The 12,899-nt window shown below is 44.2% G+C and overlaps 1 protein-coding gene across 1 annotated transcript in view; it reads left to right on the top strand.

The window, feature by feature from the left end:
* The window catches only part of RAB36 (RAB36, member RAS oncogene family), a 522,669-nt gene that overhangs the window by 213,880 nt on the left and 295,890 nt on the right, over window positions 1-12,899 (top strand). The window contains exon 5 of the mRNA XM_044068859.1: window positions 8,615-8,716. Within this exon, the coding sequence (XP_043924794.1) occupies window positions 8,615-8,716 (102 nt within the window). The remainder of the gene's footprint in view (window positions 1-8,614; window positions 8,717-12,899) is intronic.

Genomic DNA, 12,899 nt, shown 5'->3' with positions numbered 1-12,899 from the left:
TTCCTATCCCAGACCTGACCTCATTCCTGAATCCTCTATTCTGCTACCTTCCTATCTCAGTCCTGACCTCATTCCTGAATCCTCTATTCTGCTACCTTCCTATCCCAGACCTGACCTCATTCCTGAATCCTCTATTCTGCTACCTTCCTATCCCAGACCTGACCTCATTCCTGAATCCTCTATTCTGCTACCTTCCTATCCCAGACCTGACCTCATTCCTGAATCCTCTATTCTGCTACCTTCCTATCCCAGACCTGATCTCATTCCAGAATCCTCTTTTCTGCTACCTTCCTATCCCAGACCTGATCTCATTCCAGAATCCTCTTTTCTGCTACCTTCCTATCCCAGACCTGACCTCATTCCTGAATCCTCTATTCTGCTACCTTCCTATCCCAGACCTGACCTCATTCCTGAATCCTCTATTTTGCTACCTTCCTATCCCAGACCTGACCTCATTCCTGAATCCTCTATTCTGCTACCTTCCTATCCCAGACCTGATCTCATTCCTGAATCCTCTATCCTGCTGCCTTTCTATCCCAGACCTGATCTAATTCCTGAATCCTCTATTCTGCTGCCTTCCTATCCCAGACCTGACCTCATTCCTGAATCCTCTATCCTGCTACCTTCCTATCCCAGACTTGACTTCATTCCTGAATCCTCTATTCTGCTACCTTCCTATCCCAGACCTGACCTCATTCCTGAATCCTCTATTCTGCTACCTTCCTATCCCAGACCTGACCTCATTCCTGAATCCTCTATTCTGCTACTTTCCTATCCCAGACCTGACCTCATTCCTGAATCCTCTATATTTTGCTACCTTCCTATCCCAGACCTGACCTCATTCCTGAATCCTCTATTCTGTTACCTTCCTATCCCAGACCTGACATCATTCCTGAATCCTCTATTCTGTTACCTTCCTATCCCAGACCTGACCTCATTCCTGAATCCTCTATTCTGCTACCTTCCTATCCCAGACCTGACCTCATTCCTGAATCCTCTATTCTGCTACTTTCCTATCCCAGACCTGACCTCATTCCTGAATCCTCTATTCTGCTACCTTCCTATCCCAGACCTGACCTCATTCCTGAATATTCTATTCTGCTACTTTCCTATCCCAGACCTGACCTCATTCCTGAATCCTCTATTCTGCTACCTTCCTATCCCAGACCTGACCTCATTCCTGAATCCTCTATTCTGCTACCTTTCTATCCCAGACCTGACCTCATTCCTGAATCCTCTATTCTGCTACCTTCCTATCCCAGGCCTGACTTCATTCCTGAATCCTCTATTCTGCTACCTTCCTATCCCAGATCTGACCTCTTTCCTGAGTCCTCTTTGTGCATTTCTTCTTCTCCTCCCCTCCTTTCCTAAGCCAGCTGTATTCCTGTGACTTTCTATTAGCTGTCACAGAATAAGCCTCATCCTTGCAACTTCTGCTGCCCTCCTTTCATGATCCAAATATCTTTTCTGCAGCTGCTTTTGCCTTTTCTCCCTGAGGCACCCTTATTTCTACAGATTCCGTTACCCTCTTTCCTTAAGCCATCTTGATTACTGCAGTTTCTCCTGCCCCTCTCCCTGAGGCACCATCTTTCCTGCAGCTTTTTCTGCCCTGCTGCTCTGAGTCAGCCTTATTCCTGCAACATCTGCTCCCTCTTCCCATGAAGTAGTGTAATCCCTGCAGCCCTTTTTTCTTGATCCAGCTTTATTCTTGCAACCTGTCCTGTCTTCCTTCCATTTGCCAGTCTCAGCAATACAACAGCACCTTCCGGTGCCAGACATGTTCATGTCCTCCAGTAGCTATACCCCTTTGATAAATACTATAATATCATGAATATCCATGGCATACTTTATACAAGAATTGTCAAGATATCACTTTGAAGAGGAAGGAGATCTTTGTTTTGCTTCTGCCCTGTAGATAGTGCTTCAGCTGCCCCTATCCTTTCTGTTCCATACAAAAACATGGCCAAATTACCAAAATCAATGTGTTTGAAAATTAAGGAGAAGAGCACATTCAAGAATACAGTACTGTGGAATTAGGAGAAAGTGTTTTTCTCCTGACTGAGAAGGTAAACAAGAAACATCTTTATTAAATTATCATGTATGACATAGACAAACAGATATTTATATTAATGAAAACAAACCATACTGACATAATTTTAGTTGCAAACATTATACATTGCAAACTATATCTTCTCTTATAATCTAGCCATTCAAGGTCAGTCAAACATTACATAGCTCATTCAAATCCTGCCTACTTTTAAACTCGTTCCTAGTCTGTATGTATTGTTCCCACAATTCCCATTTTTTTTCTATTTAATTTGCTCCTACCTTTTATTAAAGATCCCAATTCCAGTTGTTTTATCTCTGTTACTATATCCACTACTTCTAGTATAGTTGCTTTAGACTTTGATTTCCATTTTCTAGTTAATTGCTTTTTCGCCACCATAATTAAACTCAGCAAGGCCTTATTATATCTAGGCAATTCCGATTAGAATGATGAAGATTAACCATTAGTTCTTTAAAGCTAATGTTATTGAATGCACAATGACTACATGCTTATATAACTTCAAAAAGGATTATAATTAATTGGGGGGGTGGAGAGGTATAGCCTTCCTACAGAACAGTGGTTTTAATGTTGGGAAGAAAGGTGAAATGTTTAAGCATAGGAACATATGATTTTCAAATTTTTACCTGTATGTATTTTTGAAACAGAATGTTATGCTTTTATACTGTATTCAGATCTACAATAGGAGCAGAGTAGGTTGGGGAATTTAAAATGAATGATGAGTGAACAAAGTGCGCAAAGCTGTTCAGGTGGAGAAAACATCTGGAAAAAAGGCTTATGTCCTCCCTCTACATAAAGGAGGACACAACTGTGACATTTCAAACTTCCAACCTATCACCATTCTTTCCCCCATATCTAAAATACTTGAAAAGTGCATTCACATTCAGCTCCTCAACAATCTAACTAAACATCATCTCCTTTCCTCCACTCAACATGGCTTTAGGCCAGGACACAACACCTACACCGCTCTCAATTCTTTCCTAGACACAGTAAACAGAGCTCGGGATGAAGGATCTATAGTCTCTGCACTGTTTCTTGATCTGTCAAAAGCATTTGATACAATCTCCCACACCCTCCTACTCACTAAACTCTCCAGCCTCGGCATCTCTCCTCCCACCCTTCAGTGATTCTGAAACTATCTCAGTAATAGGCAGCAATCATGTATCTGGCAGCACTCTTCCTTTATCAGTACCAATACTGGAGTACCCCAGGGTTCCATACTGGGTCCCCTTCTTTTCAGTATATTCATTAATAACTTCTACAACTCTCTCACCCACAGTACCGTCATCCAATATGCAGATGACTCAACAATAATTTGCTCCTCTAAATCTGCCTCAGTACTACAACAACTTACCCAAAAAGCATTCACCACAACTGAATCCTGGATGTCACAAAACCATCTTGCACTTAATCCCAATAAAATGAAACTCCTAATTGCCCCCAAAAAGTCCAGCCAAATTTACAAGTCTAAACTCTTTATCCAGTCACAAAACAGTACTATTATAGATGTCATCCCTAGTACCAAATTGCCCGGTGTCATCATTTATGATAACTTAACCTTTGTCCTCCATATCCAGAGTAACATCAAAAGAAACCCCATCAAAACTGGGAGCCCTTTACAACTACTACTTCCTCTGCAACTCAGCAAAAAAGTCCCTTGCCTTATCTTTCTTACTTCCAACTCTTTTATATGGAGCCCCCATCCTCACCAACATCCAATCCTCCCTAAAACTAAAACTCAACTCATGCTATAATAAAATTGCCAAAATTGCCAGAAATGAATACTCCACCCACCACTGCTCCTCACTACATCAGCTAAATTGGCTTCAGCTTCCTCATCAACTCACTTGTGTGCAAATAATTATTCCCCATAAACTTATCTGCAATCCAGCAGCCTGCCCAGCTCTCTCCCACATTCTGAGTACATACCAACCAAAATGACTCTTAAGATCAGAAAATAAAATGCTGTTGAATATTGATATACCTAAGCTTTCAGACGGACAAATGTTATACTATTATGCTGTCTCCAAATTATGGAACAACCTCCCTGCCTCTCTCAGAGCTATCAGCAATCATACCAGTTTAAAAAAAATCCCTTAAACTGCATCTCTCCTCACAATGAATATGCACCTGCACCCCTATAGACTACCCCAAAACCTAACCTTTCTCAAAATACTTACTCTTTCCCACTCTATAACTAGCCCACCTCCATTTCCCTTTCAAATCTACTCCTTCTGCTGTCACTTTAGTCTTTGCTATCCCCACTTTAACCTTCTGCCTCAGTCTCCCTTTTCCTCTCTTCTCGGCTCAACTATCTCTCTACTTATATCTCACTTACTCTTATACACTTTTTCACTTTCACATGCACCTAAGTAACAATAAATCTACTGCATTTCATTAAATGATTCTATGTATTCTGACATTTTCTGTATAATTATGTGTTAAGTTATGCAATACTACTGCATTATATGCTGTATTCATTGTGTTAATACTTTATCTGTATGTAACTATATGTGTATGTAACTATATGTGGGCTCTTCTCAGGCCCAGTGGACTTTCCCATTAAACAAATGCAATAAATAAATAATAAACAAATCTGCTGATGGGGATTCTTGGTCTTTCACCAGCAAGAATGTAGTTTAGCTGATTAAGTAGACCAAACAGTTCTTTTTATTTATTAAAAACTGTGTTTTGGGGTTTGTCGTTGCTGTCTGGGATGGTGTCATGGTCTCTTTCTCCCAAGAACTGCTTCCTTATCTGTTGTCTATGATTGACTACACAGAATAGGACCATGATAATAACAGGGTGAGCATGCAGTTTTTGGGTAGGGTCAAGCAAGTGCCAAAGATTTGCAAGCTATTTGTCAAAAATTACCATGATTTCCAGCTTTTGTCTTTGGTCCCTGACAGTAAAGATATAGTCTTAGTGTTTGTGTGACTCTGTGATGCAACACATTTGTTGCCATCTCCTTGTTTGTCAGTGAAAATCACACAACTATCACACCAGCTGTGCATGCTTCACTGTGCCTGTCACACCAGCTGTGCATGCTTCACTGTGCCTGTCACACCAGCTGTGCATACTTCACTGTGCCTGTCATACCAGCTGTGCATGCTTCACTGTGCCTGTCACACCAGTTGTGCATGCTTCACTGTGCCTCTCACACCAGTTGTGCATGCTTCACTGTGCCTGTCGCATCAGCTGTGCATGCTTCACTGTGCCTGTCACACCAGCTGTGCATACTTCACTGCGCCTGTCACACCAGCTGTGCATGCTTCACTGTGCCTGTCACACCAGCTGTGCATGCTTCACTGTGCCTGTCACACCAGCTGTGATGCTTCACTGTGCCTGTCACACCAGCTGTGCATACTTCACTGTGCTTGTCACACCAGCTGTGTATATTTTGCTGCTTCACAGCAGCGTTCCATGCATCAGTGCTTCATACTATGTATGTATGCTTTGCCTTCTCACACCACTTCCACACCCTTTGTGCATCACACTTGTGCATACATTGCTGTGCCCAGCAATGCCACCTGTGCATGCTTCACTGTACTTGTCACACCAGCTGTGCATGCTTCACTGTGCCTGTCACATCAGCTGTGCATGCTTCACTGTGCCTGTCGCATCAGCTGTGCATGCTTCACTGTGCCTGTCACAACAGCTGTGCATACTTCACTGTGCCTGTCACACCAGCTGTGCATACTTCCCTGTGCCTGTCACACCAGCTGTGTATATTTTGCTGCTTCACAGCAGCTTTCCATGCATCAGTGCTTCATACTATGTATGTATGCTTTGCCTTCTCACACCACTTCCACACCCGTTGTGCATCACACCACTTGTGCATACATTGCTGTGACCAGCAATGCCACCTGTGCATGATTCACTGTGCTTGTCACACCAGCTGTGCATGCTTCACTGTGCTTGTCACACCAGCTGTGCATGCTTCACTGTGCCTGTCACATCACCTGTGCCTGCTTCACTGTTCTTGTCACACCAGCTGTGCATGCTTCACTGTGCCTGTCACACCAGCTGTGATGCTTCACAGTACCTGTCACACCAGCTGTGCATCCTTCACTGTGCCTGTCACAACAGCTGTGCATGCTTCACTGTGCCCATCACACCACATGTGCCTGCTTCACTGTGCCTGACACACCAGCTGTGCATGCTTCACTGTGCCTGTCACACCACATATGCATACTTCACTGTGCCCATCATACCAGCTGTGCATGCCAAACACATGATCCCACACAGTTTGGCTTCATCAAGGGGAGGTCATGTTTTCTAAATTTGGTCGACTTCTTTGAGACAGTCTCCAAAGCGATGGATGAGGGGAAGATGGTGCACACCGCCTACCTTGATCTGGCCAAAGCCTGTGACACTATTCTCCACTTGGGCATAATAGATCAACTCTCTCAACTAGGCATCAATCCATATATCACCAGATGGATAGCAAACTGGCTCACTGATAGAACCCACATAGTCAAAATAGGAGAAGCCACCTCAAGCAGTAGACCCATAACAAGCGGCATACCCCAGGGTTCGGTCTTGGGGCCTCTGTTATTTGGGATATACTTTTCTGAGGTGCAGGCCAAATCCAGTGGGCTATGGCTGACCATGTTTGCTGATGACTGCAAGTTGGGTGCTGTCATCAGTTCCCCTAGTGATGTGGACATCCTCCAGGAGGGTCTCACTCAGACAAAAGTCTGGTGCCAGAAACATGGCCTCAAGCTGAATACTAAACTCCCCTTTGGGGAGAGTGATATCCCCACAAATTATCACATTAATAACAATGTCCTAAGCACCCAATCATTCATGAGGGATTTGGGCACCCAGGTTGTTAGCAACCTGACTTTTGACCACCATGTTGCTTCCGTTGTGCGGAAAGCCTTCTACATGGCCCACCTCATAAGTAAAGGTATGTCATCCAGGGACAAGGAGGTCATAACATCCCTGTATTCTTCCCTTATAGGGCCCATTATTTAGTACAACTTCCCTTTCGGCATGTACCTTGCAAAGCACATGCAGCAGCTGGAAAGACCACAGAGGTTCCTCACCAGGAGAATCCAGGGCCTCAAACATCTACCATACACAGATAGCCTAAAAGCCCCATCCCTCTACTCAGTTTCATACAGACTCCTCACAGGTGACCTCTGTCTGGCATACAAGGTGATCACCGACCCCACCTTGATGGGACTGCTGCATATCTGCAAGTCCATCTCCACTCGAGTAACATGCACGCACAGCCTAAACCTGGTCTGTGACATCAAAAGACTTAGTGACAGGACAGATGTATGTCTCACAGACTCCCCCATCTATGGAATAGACTCCCTCTCCACATCAAGCAGAGTACCCCTTTATCCCTTTTTAAGCTCAACCTGGATAACTGGATGGGAAACAGAAAATATACCCCTGGGATTCCACCCATGTCCCTGCTGGACAGGGGCATTGGGTGCTGATTTGTCTAGGCATGGGCTAAACTCTTGGCTAGGCTTATAAGGGCCTCAAGGCCAATAGCCTAGTAGCCTCCTATGATCCTATGCTTCACTGTGCCTGTCACACCAACTGCGTGTACTTCACTGTGCCTATCATACCAGCTGTGCATGCTTCACTGTGCCTATCACACCAGCTGTGCATCCTTCACTGTGCCTATCACATTAGCTGTGCCTGCTTCACTGTGCCTGTCACACCCAGCTGTGCATGCTTCACTGTGCCTGTTGCATCAGCTGTGCATGCTTCACTGTGCTTGTCACACCAGCTGTGCCTGCTTCATTGTGCCTGTCGCATCAGCTGTGCATGCTTTACTGTGCCTGTCACACCAGCTGTGCATCCTTCACTGTACCTATCACACCAGGTGTGCCTGTCACACCAGCTGCGCATGCTTCACTGTGCCTGTCACACCACCTGTGCCTGTTTCACTGTGCCTGTTGCATCAGCTGTGCATGCTTTACTGTGCCTGTCACACCACCTGTGCCTGCTTCACTGTCCTTGTCACTTCAGGTGTGCCTGCTTCACTATGCTTGTCACACCAGCTATGCATGCTTCACTGTGCCTGTCACATCAGCTATGCATCCATCACTGTGCCTGTCACATCAGCTGTGTATGCTTCACTGAGACAACTCACCTATGTATGCTTCAATGTGACAAGCCTACTGTATGTGGTTTTCATGCCAGTAATGAGGCAAAGATTGCCATTCTGTAAGGTTCCAAAGCCATGCATAGTAGTTTATGTATAGCAGTTAGCACCATGGATTAAGGCTCTTATCTGTTAATGATCTGCTTCCTGTGTCCAGGGCACAGGGCTTGATTGTGTCTACCTGCATTTGTCTATTGTCTGACTCTGAGCAAGTCACTTAACCAGATGGTGCTGGAAAAGAGACACTTGTGTCAAGTGGCCTTAACCCAGTCAACAAATATGTAAAATAAAAATAAAATGTTGTGGTACTGGGCATGTAGAAATATAATGCATGCCGAGTACTGGGTCTGAAAAATGTAATGCTAACACTGAATGTTGTACTGAAGTAAATTTGTACTAATGACTTTTCTCAAATGCAGGTTTTGCAAAGATATTTTTGACCGAGATTATAAGGCAACCATTGGTGTGGACTTTGAGATTGAGCGATTTGAGATCTGTGGAGTGCCATACAATCTGCAAATGTAAGTGTTAACAGTTTTTTTTTAATGAATTTACTTTCAGCACAGTTACTATACAATTCAGTGATTTTTATTTTTTTTTAAATATCAAGTGATAGCTTAAAGGTTAGGAGGTGACCAATTCTTGTACCCAAGTCTGAGTGACCATACTAGAGATTACCCAGGGAGTTTTATTACCATGGGTCTTCTGCTCATGTGGGGGAAATTTTTACTTTGAAATAATAATAATAATGATATATTTAAGAGGAATTTTGCAGTGTGAGTGCCTGAAAGATTATCACACTCATGCAGCTGAAAACATTTCCATAAATCTGCTGACCGGGCCGTAGTACATACATGTCATTGCTTTTGCACTGGGCATTCACTGAAAGTGCCACATGCCAGACCAGTAGTCCAGCATTATCACTGTGGGACAGGTATGTGATGTGCCACAATATGTACAGTGTCATGCACTTGTAATACTGTGTGTGTAACTATTGCAGTGGAGATGTGCAGGAGTGGAAAGTGTGCAGAGAGTGAGAAGCATACTGAAAACAACTTAACTGGCACCGCGCTGTATGCCATTAGGATGTCGTTTAGGAAATGTGATATTGTCTGTAGTTGAATGAGCAGTCATCTGTATGACTTATGGCATATCTCATACTGTACAGTGGGGTGAACGCATATGAGAAGTGAACAGTCCCTGGCAGTGATGTGTGTGCACTGTGACCACTTGTCACATTCAGTGAGATGCGTTTGGCTGCCATGGCTGAGGCACTGTTGCATGGGGCTATGCAGCAGGATTCTGTTTATCAGGTATTCTTGTACAGAGATATTGTCAGCCCAAGAAAGGATATTCCGCCATAACTGTACTGATACCCAGACCAACAGGCACAAAGGTAGTAAGAGATAGAAGTGTTTTGGTTCCTTTCTACGGTTGGTTGGTGCATTAGAACAGAAGTTCACAGAGACACCTTCAAGTCATAGTTATAGGATCATAGGCTCATAGGAAGTTACTAGGCTATTGGCCCTGAGGCCCTTACAAGCCAAGCCAAGAATGTAGCCCATGTTCCAACTAGTCAGCACCCTATACCACTGTCCAGCAGGGACACAGGTGGAATCCCAGGGGTCTATTTAATGTTCCCCATCCAGTTATTCACATTGCACTTGAAAAGGTTTAATGAAGTATTCTGCTTTACATGGAGAGGGAGTCTATTCCACAAAAGGGGGAGTCTCTGGGATACAAATCTGTCCTGCCGATAAGTCCTATTGATGTCACAGACCAGATTGAGGTTGCACATGTGGGTTACTTGAGTGGAGCTTGACTTGCAGATATGCAGCAACTCCATCAAGGCGGGGTCTGAGATTGCTTTGTATGCCAGACAGAGGTCACCTCTGAGGAGTCTGTAGGAGACTGAGTAGAGGGACAGGGCTTTTACCCTATCTGTGTAGGGTAGAAGTTTGAGGCCCTGGATTCTCCAGGTGAGGAACTTCTGTGTTCTCTCCAGCTGCTGCATGTGCTTTGTGAGGTAAATGCCGAAAGGGGCATTGTACTCAATAATGGGTCTAATAAGGGAAGAATACAGGGATGTTATGATCACCTTGTCCCTGGATGAGATACTGTTACTAATGAGGTGGTCCATGTAGAAAGCTTTCCATACAACAGAGGCAATATGGTGGTCAAAAGTCAGTTTGTTATCAACCTTGCCAAGTCCTTCATGACTGATTGCATGCTTACTATCTTATTATCAATGTGATAATTTGTGGGGACATCACTCTCCCCAAAAGGGATGATGATGCATTTTTTGGCATTCAGTTTGAGGCCATGTTTCTGGCACCAGTCATTTGTTTGGGTGAGATCCTCTTGGAGGATGTCCACATCACTAGGGGAATTGATGGCAGCACCCGGCTTGCAGTCATCTGCAAACTTGGTCTGCCATAGCCCACTAGATTTGACCTGCACCTCCAAGAAGTACATCTCAAACAACAGAGGCCCCAAGACCGATCCCTGGGGTACACTGCTTGGTATGATCTACTACTTGAGGTGGCCTCCCCTATTTTGACTAGGTGGGTTCTACCAATGAGCCAGTTTGCCACCCATCTGGTAATATATGGATCGATACCTAGCTGAGAGAGTTTATCTATTATACCTGAGTAGGGAATAGTATCAATGGCATTGGCCAGGTCAAGAAAGGCAGTGTGCACTGTCTTACCCTCGTCTATGGCCTTGGTGACTGTCTCCAAGAAGTTGACCAAATTTAACAGGCATGAACTGCCCTTGACAAAACCAAACTGTGTGGGATCAAGTGTCTGGAGGTTGCCAATGTCCTTGTTAATGTGGCCATGATAATCCACTCCATGGCCTTGCAGATCAGGCTAGTTAGGTTGATGGGTCTATAATTTCCTGGATCGGTAGGCACTCCACCTTTGTGCAAAGGGATGACAGTGGCTGTCCTCCACTTGGCTGGGATGAAGCCAGTACTCAGGCTCTGGTTGAATAGGGTGCTAATGGTGCTGCAAGTTCCTGTCTGAGTTCATGTAGGATGCAACCTGGGATGTTATCGGGTCCCGTGGAGGCTGTATTTTTTGCCTTTGAGAGGCCAGTGATAACTTGCTCCCTAGAGATAAGGGGAGAGGGGTAAGTACTGGGCATGTCCTGTTTTACTGATGGGGGGACAGAGGAGTGAAGTTTTCACTGAACCTGTCTGCCAGCAGGTTGGCTATATCTACAGCATTTGTGTATGTGTGTCCTTGACCATGCACATCAGAGACCCTGAAGTTGGTGTTGTACTGCAGTGAATTGGCATTCTACAAACCCTTACATACCATAGTCTAACAACAGTGGATTCAGTACTGTACTTTATTAACCTTAATGGCTGTATGCTCTGTGGAGACGTTAGGGCCAGAACTCAGCTGTAGAGTTTCTGGAATCAGTACTGTACAAACCCAAGAAATGATAGTTTACAGTTTGTGGTGTAGGTCCTGTACTGGCCAAACCCTAGAAATGGTACTTTACAGTCTGTGGTGTAGGCTCTGCATTGTACAAACCCTAGAAATGGTACTTTACAGTCTGTGGTGTAGGTCCTGTGCTGTACAAACCCTAGAAATGGTACTTTGCAGTCTGTGGTGTATGTCCTGTACTGTACAAACCCTAGAAATGGTACTTTACAGACTGTGGTGTAGGTCCTGTACTGTACAAACCCTAGAAATGGTACTTCACAGACTATGGTGTAGGTCCTGTACTGTTCAAACCCTAGAAATGGTACTTTACAGTCTGTGATGCAGGTCCTGTACTGTGCAAAACCTAGAAATCGTACTTTACAGTCTGTGGTGTAGGTCATATACTGTACAAACCCTGGAAATGGTACATTACAGTCTGTGGTGTAGGTCCTGCACTGTACAAACCCTGGAAATGGTCATTTACAGTCTGGTGTAGGTCATGTACTGTACAAATTCCAGAAATGGTGCATTACAGACTGTGGTGTAGGTCCTGTACTGTACAAACCCTGGAAATGGTATTTTACAGTCTGTTGTGTAGGTCATGCACTGTATAAACCCTAGAAATTGTACTTAACAGTCTGTGGTGTAGGTCATGTACTGTACAAACCCTGAAAATGGTACTTTACAGACTGTGGTGTAGGTCTCGTACTGTACAAATCCTAGAAATGGTACTTTACACTCTGTGCTATAGGTTCTTTACTATGCAAACCCTAGAAATGGTACTTTACAGTCTGTGGTGTAGGTCCTGCACTGCACAAACCTTAGAAATTGTACTTTACAGTATGTGCTGTAGGTCCTGTACTGTACAAACCATAGAAATGGTACTTTACAGACTGTGGTGTAGGTCCTGTACTGTACAAACCATAAAAATGGTACTTTACAGTCTGTGGTGTAGGTCCTGTACAGTACCAAGCCTGGAGATGGTACTTTACAGTCTGTGGTGTAGGTCCTGTACTGTAGAAACCCTGGAAATGGTACTTTACAGTCTGTGGTGTAGGTCCTGTACTGTACAAACCCTGGAAAGTGTACTTTACAGTCTGTGGCATAGGTCCTACACTGTACAAACCCTGGAAATGGTACTTTACAGTCTGTGGTGTAAGCCCTGTACTGTGCAAACCCCAGAAATAGTACTTTACTGACTGCGGTGTAGGTCCTGTACTGTACAAACCCTAGAAATGGTACTTTAATCTGTGGTGTACATCCTGTA

The sequence above is a fragment of the Protopterus annectens genome, chromosome 4.part0 (genome assembly GCF_019279795.1).
Source record: "Protopterus annectens isolate FY-2018-M chromosome 4.part0, PAN1.0, whole genome shotgun sequence".
NCBI classification, from domain to species: Eukaryota; Metazoa; Chordata; order Ceratodontiformes; family Protopteridae; genus Protopterus; species Protopterus annectens.
The sequence above is the reverse complement of the archived record's forward strand: the minus strand, read 5'-3'. Positions and strand labels throughout refer to the sequence as shown.